General features: G+C 33.2%; 1 protein-coding gene across 1 annotated transcript in view; it reads left to right on the forward strand.

Annotated features, from left to right (window-relative positions):
• Shoc1 (shortage in chiasmata 1) overlaps positions 1–13,330 on the forward strand; it is a 103,616-nt gene that overhangs the window by 59,912 nt on the left and 30,374 nt on the right. Inside the window, exons 13-15 of the mRNA XM_074051260.1 lie at positions 5,683–5,925; positions 9,709–10,122; positions 12,952–13,080. Coding sequence (XP_073907361.1) covers positions 5,683–5,925; positions 9,709–10,122; positions 12,952–13,080 — 786 coding nt within the window. The remainder of the gene's footprint in view (positions 1–5,682; positions 5,926–9,708; positions 10,123–12,951; positions 13,081–13,330) is intronic.

A 13,330-nucleotide genomic window follows, 5' to 3' on the forward strand; every position in this document is an offset into this window, starting at 1 on the left:
TCTCCCAAAATTAATGAACCAATAAAGAAATGAGCAAGTGAACTCAACTTTCTCAAAAGAAGAAATTCAAATGGCCAAAAAACACATGAAAAAATGCTCACCATCCCTAGCAATAAAGGAAATGCAAATTAAAACCACACTAAGATTCCACCTCACCCCTGTTAGAATAGCCATCATTAGCAACACCACTAACAACAAGTGTTGGCAAGAATGCGGGGGAAAAAGGAACCCTCTTACACTGTTGTTGGGAATGTAAACTACTACAACCACTCTGGAAAAAAATTTGGAGGCTTCTTAAAAATCTAAACATTGATCTACCATATGATCCAGCAATACCACTCTTGGGGATATACCCAAAAGAATGTGACACAGGTTACTCCAGAGGCACCTGCACACCCATGTTTATTGCAGCACTATTCACAATAGTCAAGTTATGGAAACAGCCAAGATGCCCCACTACTGACGAATGGATTAAGAAAATGTGGTATTTATACACAATAGAATTTTCTGCAGCCATGAAGAAGAACAAAATGTTATCATTCGCTGGTAAATGGATGGAACTGGAGAACATCATTCTGAGTGAGGTTAGCCTGGCCCAAAAGACCAAAAATTGTATGTTCTCCCTCATATGCGGACATTAGATCAAGGTCAAACACAACAAGGGGATTGGACTTTGATCACATGGTAAAGCGAGAACACACAAGGAAGGTATGAGGATAGGTAAGATACCCAAAAAACTAGATAGCATTTGTTGCCCTCAACGCAGAGAAACTAAAGCAGATACTTTAAAGCAACTGAGTCCAATAGGAGAAGGGGACTAGGAACTAGAGAAAAGGTTGGTTTGAGAAGAATTCACTTAGAAGGTAACACACACATACACAGGAAAGCAATGAGAGTCAAGTCCCTGTATAGCTATCCTTATCTCAACTAGCAAAAACCCTTGGTCCTTCCTATTATTGCTTATACTCTCTCTTCAACAAAATTAGAGATAAGGGCAAAATAGTTTCTGCCTGGTAGCAAGTGGTTAAGGTGGGTAAGGGGAGGGGAAGGGGGGAGAAATGACCCAAACATTGTATGCACATATGAATAAAAAAAAAAGCTATCTGTATTCTAAGCTCAGAAGTATAAAAGAAGATCTTGATCTTGTTGGTTTTCTAGGTAATTCCTATGTATGGGGGTAGAGAGAGAAAAATATACAAGTAGTACTTAAAGTAGTCTCATATGTATAGTTTGTAGTTCCAAGTCTGTGAATTGGCTGCAAAAAAAATTCCACATAGCTAATGTGAAAACTGTCAAATTTTTTAATTTCCAAGCTTTCCAAAAAGGATATTTAAAAACTTTTAAAATTTTTATTTCTAATTTAACAAAGTAGTATTGAGTTGAATATAAATTTCATTTATACATTTAAAATTTATCTAAGTAAGTTAAACTCTTCTGTGTCTGAACTACTCTGTTATGGAAATGGAGCTAGTCTAGATAAAGTATTCTTTAAATTTTTTAAAAATAAATTACTGAGTTGCATATGATGGCCAAACCAAAGTTAAAGTAGGAGCCCTAAAAACAAGAAAGCACTAAAGTTACATTTCACATCATAGATTTCTACTAACCCCGGAGACTCTGTGCTTCTGTTTTGATGTCTGCATAGAGTATAGGGTCAAGAAATATCCTACATAGTGTCTGTTAGGGGATCCCTATATAAAATGAGAGCCCAACAAAGTATATTGTCAAAATAAAAGCAGACACATAGAAGGTGACACTCAGTAAATTTCTCTATTTCTGTCCTGTTAAAGGAGAGGAAAAAAAAAAAAAATCTCCCATTTAAACCAGAATCCAGCCATCATGTTACATTGTCATCTGAATTCAAAAACCACATACATAATTTGAAAAACAGATAGTGCTTTAATTTGAAGTGTCCCATGTTGACAGTGCCTACTCCCCCCCCCCAAAAGAAAGGTAGGAAACAAGCAGATCCTTTTTAGAGGAAAATAAGTCACTTCTAGGTAAATATAGTTTAATCCATGCTGAATAGAAACTTCTACAAAGTTCAAAGAAGCTAACAGCCAAAAATTAGGTATCATCACTCAGATCCAGAAGAGACAGCAGATATCAAAATGAGATTGTGTATTGGAATTATCAAACACATAGAGTAATATTTGTTTAAAGCAAAAAGGTAGGGAGGAGTGGGAGAGAGAAAACAGATATGAACAGAGAACAAAATGACTAAGCAAATTTGCAAAAGAGCCATGCAAGTCCTCCAGAAATAAAAACTAAAATCAAAAGCTTAAACAGATTTAATAGAATATTGGGCATAGTTGAAAAGATTAATGAACTAAAAGACAGATGTGAAGAAATTATCCAGAATCTAGTAAAAAAGAAGCAAAGAGAAATGAGAGGTTAAAAGACCTGAGGATTGAGTGAGATGCAAAATATATCTATAATCAGAGATTCGGACAGAGGTAAGAAAGAAGCCACCTTTTTGAAGAGGTGATGACCAAAGATTTTCCAGAACTGGTGACTGGTATCAGTTCTTAGATTCACCAAACTTACTGATTTCCATATAAAATGCATGAAAAATAATTCTACTTCTAAACACATCTGTTATGGTTTGAATCTGAAATGTTCTAAGTTCATGTGGTGAAGGCTTGGTCTCCATCTGATAGCAGTATTTTGGGAGGTGGTAAAAACTTTAGGAGGTGGGGTCTGGTTAGAGGAAATAGGTCATTTAAGACATGCCTTTGAAAAGTGTCTTGCCCCTGGTCCCTTCCTGCCTCTTTCTCTGCTTCTTTTCTGCCATGATGTGAGCCTCTGTCACATACTTCTGCTGCCCAAGGCCCAAAGCCATGGATCCATCTAACCTTGGGCTAAAACCTCTGAAATCATGAACCAAAATAAATTTTCCTCCTTTAAACGTTTCTCTCAGCTATTTATCACAGCAATGAAAAAATTAACATAATGTCACGGTGACTCTGTACATTACCAAAGATGGCAAAGCGATCTTAGTAAGTAAGAAAAAGAAAGATGAAAAGTGACTTCCCAATAACACCAATGAAAACCAGAAAAGAGTGGAATAATATCTTTGATATGCTGAGAATAAAATCCTATACCCAGAAAATCTATCATTTAGTAACAAGGGTAAAATAAAGATATCTGCAGAGAAGAAAACAGCAGCCAGGCATAGTGACACATACCTCTATAATTCCAGCACTTGGAGGCAGAGGCAGGAGGACTGAAAATTCAAGGCCAGCCTGGGCTACGTAGTAAGACCCTGTTTCAAACAAGCAAGATTAGAGAGACCTTCTACAGAATGTACTTCAAGTTAGAAGGAAAGTGATCCTGATGGAAAGACTGAACCTAGGAGGGAATGGATGAAGGAAAATGTGTGTGTACAAAAATATATCCACATTACATCAATAACAATAATATCTGCCTAGATTTTTTACAAAATTTTTGTTAGGATATATTCATTATACATGGGGCATTCATAGTGACAATTCCAATTAGGCTTGTATTGTACATTAGTTGCATCACCCCCATCACATCTCTCCCTCAACCCCTGCCTGCCCCACTTAAAGCAATTGCAAGAGGTTTCTTTGTTCTGTTTCATATAAGTATGTGAAGTTCATCCACCATATACCCTCACCTTGCTTAGATGTTTTTAAGGGCAAACACTTCTGGGCTAATAAAGGAAATATGAAATGAAAGCCTTACAAAATATAGCTTTAAAATGGCCATAGTGTTTTGGAGAAGGGTAATGTTTTCTTTGCTTGGTAATAAGTGCACAGTTGTTCATTTTGTTTTTCTTTAATGAATTTACATATACACATAGACCTCTGTATGTATAATTGTATATTTCACAATATAAGAATGAAAATAAAACCAAAAATAGACAAGTTCAAATACCACCACTTAGCTAATACAATGCTAAATAAATAATTTACCTCCTCTGAGCTAATATAATGCTAAATAAATAATTTACCTCCTCTGAGGCTATTTCCTCATACAATGGAAATGATAATAATAATGTCTTATTTCCTAAAAGCCTATGTCCATACAAAGCTTTATACACAAATGTTCAATTGCAGCTTTATTTGTAAGAGCCCCAAACTGGAAATAATTCACATATCCATGAACAAATGAATGGATCAACAATTCCTGACATGTGTATATAATGGAACACTACTCACTAATGAAAAGAAATGAACTATTCCATTTATATATTTGTGAAATAGCAAAATTTTAGAAATGGAGAACAGATGAGTGAAAGCCAGGACTAGTGACAGGAGGGCAGGTTCAGGAGGGAGGTAGGTGTAGGTAAGACAAGAAGGAGGAGCCTATGGTGTTGGTACTTTTTTGGGATGCTGAGTGTGATGAGGGGTACACAAATCTAAATAGGTGATAAAATTGCTTAGAACTTTTTACACATACGCAAATAGGTAAAAACTGAGAAAATCTGAGTAAGATTGGTGGATTGTTAGGAAGTCAGTCTCTTACATGTGCTATTATACAATAGTTCTAAAATGTTACTATTAGAAGAAATCAGGCAAAGCGTATCTCTATTATATTATACAAGAGATGTATCTGTATTATTCCTTAAAACTGCATATGAGTCACAATTACCTCTATCTGAAAAAATGATATATTGATTCATGTAGCAACATGAACTATTCACTGAAAGAAGACAGACAAAAAACAGTTGATACAGTACAGTATCTTTTCATTTACATAAAATTCTAGGGAAGTGTAGTTTTATCTACAGTGGCAGGAAGCAGAACATTGGGGAAGAGGAAGATATGGGGGTTAAAAGAGTAGCATTATAAGGAGGCATGAGAAAACTTTGGAGGGTTATAGAAGCCCATTTCTTGATTGTGGAAATGAATTCATGAGTGTGTACATAAATTAAAGCTTAAACTTTTACTCTATGACAATTGTACCTCAATAAAGCTAGTAAAATAGTATCTATGCCATAGGATTATTTTAGGGATTACTTAAGAATAGTGCATATAAAGCACTTAGCATAGTGTCAGATTGTTTTAGTAACTAGTAATTAGTATTTTTAATATTAGTACTTGTCAGTTTTAAATTTTTATTATTACTATTATTGTCATTTTAAAAAGCAGCATTCCAAAATTAAGATATCAAAAATCCCAGTTTTGGGTGGATGTCTATCATGCAGGTAATAATAATCAGTAGTTGTGCTACTTCATTTCCTCCACATGTTACGATTTTTCCAATTTAGGCTAAAAAGTAATGAAGCAGTAAGCTCTGTATCACAATATCTTAGATGATAATCACCATAAAATCTCAACAAATATGTCTTTAGGTTCATTATAATCAGTTAGAGTTTCTGATTTAATAAATCTTGTATTTTCACAATGTTACCAAATATTTTAGTAGTTGAAAATGGTCAAACAAAATATAGTTCTTTATCCTACTAAATATAGAGTAATTTTAACTTCTTGGTGTTTCCAGGGATTTAAATAATTTATGAGACTTCTGTTATAACTTGGACTTTTACAACAGTTAGCATCTTGGAAACAAAATACCAGACTGAACTTCAAGTTTGACTTTTTTCTAATGTGTGAAAATGTATTTCGTTGAGAAAGCCCAGAATGATTCTGTTTATTGTGTTTTCATTTCTTTTGCCCTATAAACTGTTCTGTTTGTGGTGGTTGTTCTTTTAAGTGGCAAGAGTTCAAGAGCCCAACAGTCAATGTTCAGTTACAGAGTTGACAAAGATCTTTTCTATCAACGAAGAAAGACTTGCAATTAATCCTATAAAGGCAAAGTGGTGGGAACAAGTAGGACTAAATCTAATAATGACAGAAACTTTGGAACATCTGAATACATATTTGTGTCATGATAATCCATCTTCTAATGACACTAAAATGGAGATATGTTTGCCTACAAAAATGCTTCAACTGCAATGTAAGTACCTAATAGTAAGTATAATTTGTGTAAACATTTTTTATAGTGGGAAAATGTTGGATACTAGATTTCTTCTCAGTGGTTAGAAAAACATAACTAAAAGTGCTAGCATTCAATATTGGCTTTGGCTCTGGCTCTGCCAGAATTTGTTTTTTGGTTTTTCTGGGCCAAAAAGTGAGAAAAAGTGAGGATGTTTGATTACTGATCCTAAAATTCCATTGTGTCCTAAAATTCTATAGTCTTTTTTAAAATTTCTAGCCATTTTGTTTCTTTGTGTAAATGCTAGCACAATTCCTATTTATTAGCAGCCTAGGCACAAACCAGCATGTTGTAGTAACTTGTTTTCTGACCTAAAATTTGAGCTAAACTTCAGAATTCAATGATATCTAGTAATCTCTTCAATAAATATATTTTGTTACTACAAATTTTACTAATTTGCCTTTTTATTTATACAGCTTTAAAAAGACAAAAATATTAAGTGTCTTATATCTTGTTGGTTTCATTGCTATAGTAGTAAATAGGCCTTATTTGGGTTCATATTTGAATTATACCTTTTTTTTCTCCCCTGCAGTACTGGGGCTTGACCTCAGAGCTTTCACCTTGAGTCACTCCACCAGCCCAATTTTTTGTGATAGGGTATTTCAAGATAGGGTCTCTCAAACTGTTTGCCCAGGCCGGCTTTGAACTGCAATCCTCCTGATCTCTGCCTCCTGAGTAGCAAGGATTATAGCTGGAATCACCAGCACCTTTTTGAAGTACATGTGTTTTGTTTTAAAATTCATTTCTGCAATAACTCATAAATTTCAATCTTAAAGGGATTTGAGAAAGTTTATATTTAGCTTATTATAGTCTGATATATTTAAAAGTGAATTTTAGAAATAATTATGTCTTGGGAGACTGGTTTAAAGACAAGGACTTGGGATAAAATTATTACTAGCAGGGTATGTTTCAATATAGAGGCATAGAGTACTTTGAATGTGGTAGGAAGGAAAACAGACTTACAGATTATACCAATCAAAGATGAAGAAAAGAAAGAAGATCTTTATGGGGATTTCAAATATCTAGATAATGTATTAAATCTATAAATCTATGTAAAGTGTCCTGATACATTTAAATTTGAGGGGAGGGGTAGAATAAAAGAAGGAAATTAAGAACTTGAATATGGTTGATTATACTCTATACAAGAATGAATACAGAAATCTTAAACCTGTTGAAACCACCATCCGGTTTAAGAAAGGGACTAAGGTACAATGAACAAAATTAGAGGAGATAAACCAATTGGGGTCATAATACATAGATGCATGGAAATATCACAAGGAAATCCTGTGTAGCTATCTTTATCTTGGACAAGCAAAATGTCATGATTTTTTTTTCTCTTTTTTCTTCTACAAAATTAGAGGACAGAAGGGCAGAACAGGTCCTGCCACTGAGAGGGGGGAGGTGACGGGGAAAAGGGGTAGGAGGGTGAATAAAAATGTGTACACATGTATGTAAATGTAAAAATGATACCTGTTGAAACTGTTCTAGGAATTGGGAGAGGGAGGGATGAACAGCAGTATAGGGGGTGAATTCAAGTATAATATATTTGATACATTGTAAGAGCCTTTGTAAATGCCACAATGTACCCCACCCAGCACAAGAATAAAGGGAAAAAGATAATAGTAGATGAAAATAATCAGAAAAGTGAAATAATAAACAGTTCCTATTTACCTACTAACTGGATTATTTCTAGAGAATAACTCAGAGGCTACAAGTTGGTGTCATTCAGGTTCTATTCTATTCAACTCTTACATTATTGACTCATATAATATTTTAATTAACAGTATTTAAATTTTGGGGGATTTCATATTAATCTGTACGTTATTTGTCTTTAAAATTCCAACTGGACTCAGATTCCCATATAGCAATTGTCTGGGACCCTTAGCAGCTCACCACTTTAAAAAGAACACATACTCTCCAGCTCACTGTGGTTCTTAGCACCCAGAAATTGAACACAAGTGTTATTTGGTATTACTCTTGGACTTTTGTCTTAGGTTTAATAATCTTAAAAGAAAAGTAAAATATTTATTTCACCAATATTTCTAACAAAAGCAAAAACAAACCATACATCCCCTTTTAGAGGAAAAGAATACTAAGTTTTATCTTTCTGAAGATTATGATTTAAGCATTCCCATATACCTTGCTCATTTATATTATTTACATGACCATATAGGAATATCTTTTTTCAAATCAACTTTATAAGGTGTAATTTACATGTAATAAGTTGCACCCATTTAATTGCATAGGTCAGTGCATTTTCCCGAACTGTGAAATTACCACCACAATTAAGATGTAATAGAATATTTCCATCACAAAATTCTCTTTTTTTGTCCATTTGTAGTCATTTTTCCTCCTTATCACCTCTCTCCCCCACCATCCTCCACTCCAGCCCTGGCCAACCCCTAGTCTAATTCTGTCACCTTAGATTAGTTTTCCCTGTTCTAGAATTGCACTTATGGAATCATATAGTATTAACTCTTTTGTGCCATAATTATTCTACTCAATGTAACATTTTTGAGATTTATCCATTTTATGTGTATCACTAATTCATTTCTTTTTATTACTAAGGAATTTTTTGTTGTATGGATGTATCAGTTTTTTCTAATCACCTCCCCAGGATTTATTTCCAAGTTTTTTATTATAGTGAATAAAACTGCTGTATTATTGTACAAGTATTTTTGTGGATATGTTATCATTTCTGCCAAGTGAATATCCAGAAGTAGAATTATTAAGTCTTATGATAGGTGTATGTTTAATTTTCTAAGAAATTACTAAATTATTTCCAAAATAATTTCACCTTTGTGAAATGTAAGAGTTCCAGTTACTCTTTATCCATGTCAACATGAGCAGTACTATTCTTATGGGTATGTTGTAGTATTTAATTTTGGTTTTATTTTGTACTTCCCTAATGACTGATGATGAGTATCTTTTATATATTTTCTTTTAAAAAATAGTAGTTTTATTGTGATATAATTCACATGCCATATAATTAACCCATTTAAAGCACACTATTCAATGGTTTTTAGTATAACCAATGTTGTGTAATCATCACCACAGAACATTTTAGAATATTTATCACTCAAAAGAAACACCACATTTATTAGCAGTCACTTCCCATTGTGCCCAGCTGTTGAACTACTAATCTGTTCACTGTCTTTATAGATTTGCCTCTTCTGGACATTCTATATAAATGGAAATCATGTACAGGTAATATGTGACCTTTTGTGACTGGATTCTATAACGTAGCATGTTTTTACAAGTCATCCATGTTGTAAAATATACATCTCTCATATGAAGTGTTGTTAACATCTTTTGCCAATTTTTAAATTGGGTTGCTTTTTAAATATTCAGTATTAAGAGTGCTTTATATATTTCAGACACAGCCCTGTATCAGTTATATATATTGCAAGTATTTTCTTCCAGTCTGCAGCTTGCTTAGTTCCTGTTTTTTGGTAGCTATAATCTCCAAGACTGAGTCATTGTGAGCCTATAGCAATAGAGCTTTCTGTAATTTCTTCTTTGCCTGGTAACCAAACCCCTCTAGTAAGAAAAAGAAATGCTACATTTTTATCTTTTTATAAATTTGTTTTATTTAGACCAAAAGTTGACTTTCAAAACAGTAAACAAACTACTTCTATAGATCAAATTATGTTAAGAAATTACAACTAAATGTTATCTAATGTTGTACTAGAGTGCTCATTTAGGAATAGAAGTTATCTGGCTTTTTTTCTTTTCTGTTTTTAGCAAGACTAGAGCATAAAAGTTGTTCTTTACCTATTGTACTTTCTAATGACAAATCTACAAATGATCACACATCACTTCCACAAAAGAATCCATCTCTAGCAAAAGAAGTACCAGATCTGTGTTTGTCTGATGAATGTGTCTCTGTTAAAAGACCAAAAAAAGAGAAACTAAAGAATGATGAAGAACTAGTTGATAGAATAATCCAAAGGAAAGAAAAGAAAGATAACTTTGAACTTGACTGCACAGTACCATCTGTTAAATCATCTTCCTCTTCAAGAATTAATAAAGCATCTTTTGAACATGGGAAAAAATGGGAAAATGATTTGGACCTTTTGAGCGACTTTATTGTGTTACGAAATAAATATAAAACTTACACCTTAAAGCCTGAAGTCGCATACCAAGATAAAAAAGATGGTAAGTATTTTACTAATATTTTGGTATGGCTATTATAAGTTCAAAAACTAGGTGCATGAACTATTATAAAAGGCAAAGAAATAAAAGCTCCTTTAGATAAAATTATATTTTTTTCAAAGTCAAAGAAAATGCCATTGATTCATGATGTTTCTTGTATGTGGAGATGAATATGGATATATATAGGTAAAGATTTAGATATAGATATGTTTTCAAAAAATACATTTTACTTTATAACAAAAGCTACTTGCTTCCTACAACTTAGCCATATAAATTCAGAATATTTTTAACTTGTGTTGATCATTCTGCCATCCTTTTTCCTATCTCAGTATTTTAACGTATATTTTAATGTATACTTAAGGATTTTCTTTGCCCATTTAATTGCTTATTATTCTTTCTATTGTCACCAAAGAGTTTTTGTTTGAGCTGTAATTGTCTTATATTTCCTGCTTCTAACCATCTCAAAGGAAGTATAGTGTTTCATGTCATTTCACTTCTGATATAAAATAGTCATTCTAGAATAATTTTGACAGACATTATCCTGATAAAATTAATACAAAAATATTTATGAGACTTAAGAGCATAGTTAGGTCTTACTGTCCTATATACTATTTATGGACACAGATCTTTAGCTCTTAATAATGGTTGTATATACTTGTCCAAAAGGTTTAATAAACTTTTATAGATCTCCTTGCAGTTATATTATTTTTTCAGTGAAAAATATGCTGAAATGCAGAATAGTCATTAAAGATTTCAGAATTGTGTGATCTTTTATGTTTCTATAAAAACACCTTAAAGAGTTTTTTATGTAATAATTTAGCCATCTTACAACTTACCTTACTAGGTGGCAATTCTGTATGTAACTGAGATCATTCTAGCCATATTTGCCCCAGAATCCAAGCATAACTTCTACATAAAAGAATTTCCAAAATGATGGGAAAAACAGGAATTTAAAAAATATTTTCAAATATGTTAATGTTTTCAGGTTCTATTTATATTTGTGTTAAAGGAATTAACACTAACATCCTTTTCTGGTTGCCGTACTTGTAGTATTAGCTTATAAAGGGCGATAATAGCAGCATTAAGTGAGGAAAAGCAACAAGAAAGGAGAAAAAGATTTAAAGCTGGGTTTCTTTTGTAAAAAAAAATAGCCATTAATTTACTAAACAATTAATATTAATACTAGATTGGAATGTTTCCATACTTCTGATGTTTCCCCAAATAGTGTTATGTTCTTGCTTCTTTGCTCCTGTTTACGTTTTCCTTGGAAGGGGTGGAAATAATTACCTAAATTGCAAATATGAAAAAAAAAATAAAGTGGAAGTAAGCTTGTGGGAATAAACTCCCCAGAGAGAGGAGATATTCTTCTTCACCTTCTCATGTTATGACTCTCTTTTCCCAACAGGGAGTCCTCCCCAAGTCCAGCACACCCTAGGACCAGGTAGGTAACTGCCTAATTATGGTCTTTAGTTAGCAAGCCCATTTGTCTCTCAAATTAAGCTCTATTCTCCAACTTTGCCTTTATTAGTAATAAGGGTAATATTTTACTTCTTGTCTTACTTTATAGTTGAGTCAGGGACAAGAAATGTTATAACTTATTAGGCCCCTCAAAAATTCCAATCAATAATTATTACTTGACTATATTTATTCAAATTATTCATAATTAGCTGAAAGTATTACTTAAAAATAGTAATAATCTAGTTTAGGATATGCTCCATTATTACACTGTTTTTTGAGGCAGACTCTTGATAGTTTGTAGTCCAAGCTGGCTTTGAACTCTCAATCCTCCTGCCTCAGCCTTCTGAGGAGGCTGGGATTACACATGTGTGTCACACACCTGGTCTCCACTATTACACTTTTGGCCATGTATTTAAATCTCATATATTAAAATATCTCAAGATGGGAATTAGAGATATGGCTCAAGTACTTGCCTAGCAAGTATAAAACCCTGAGTTCAAACCCCAGTACCAAAGAAACTCAAGGTAGTAATATATTTCTAAAATTATTTTATAAGCATATTGTTGATGGATGACTACTGTTTAGTTACAATATCTCTACATATAGCTATATATATATATATAGTTATATGAATCTTCTATAATATCTAGGAAAGAAGAAAGAAAACTAACATCTATTCAACACTATTCCAGGCACCAAATTGCATCTTAGAGATAAAGATGGTGTGGTTGCTGACCTTGAAAAGCTCACAGTGTAATAGAGTAGGCCAGACATACAGTTAGATTATTTCAATATTATGCACAGAGGACTGAAGAGGCAAAAGAGAGGGGCGCTTTGCTGTCTTGGCAGTAGGGTAGGCAGTCACACAAGACTTCATGTAGAAGAGCTTGAGCTGAACGGTGAGTAGTAAAAATTGGCCTATTTAAGAAAGGATGGAGCCAGGGAAGGCTTGGAGCACAGGATGGACTGGGAGCAGAAGGAAAGGTATGGGTAAAGTCAGAGAAGAGAGAATGATATGTGCCTTCTATGTGTCAGGAACTGTACTTGGTGTTTAATCCTTAGAAGGGTATTTAAAGTAGGTATATTTATTCATATTTTACATATGAGTAAACTGAGGCTAGTGTCAGAACTGAGGTGAAACCCTGATTTGATGCCAGAGTTCTTTCCATTTTCATCATTCCTCTTTATACCCAGCACAGTGTTAAGAATATGAATATTTTGTCCAGTTTAATACTGATGTATTATTAATATGAATTCAACTTAATACTTATGTATTTCAATGAAGATATTTAACAGCTATGATCATATTTTAGAAGAAAGTGTTAAAGTGACATTAAGTTTCTCCTGAATGATGCAAATTAATATTTTTGTTAGAATTTCAAATTAAAGAAGAATGTTCTTTGACTCTTCAAAAAGAAAGTCCTAGTGTTTCTACTAACAAAACTCCAGAGAAAATAAATCAAGAAAGGGGAGCAGATAATGTCATTGAAATTCAAGCATCAGGTATGCAGCATGGTTTAAAATGCATTCAAACATACTTAATTTGAAAGCTCTGTCCTGGGTATCTAGGTCATACCTTATTTTCCATGTAATTTTCTTTATTTGTTTCAGAAATTACTTCATTCCACTTCTACTTTCAAGTTATTTTTAGACCTGAAATGATCTGTTCACTGCCCCTGCTCCTCCTCATTTGTTCTACTCCAGTCTACTAATTGTTATTTCTTCTTTCATTGAAATTGCTGCTGCCTCCCTG

Source organism: Castor canadensis, chromosome 13 (assembly GCF_047511655.1).
Source record: "Castor canadensis chromosome 13, mCasCan1.hap1v2, whole genome shotgun sequence".
NCBI lineage: Eukaryota > Metazoa > Chordata > Mammalia > Rodentia > Castoridae > Castor > Castor canadensis.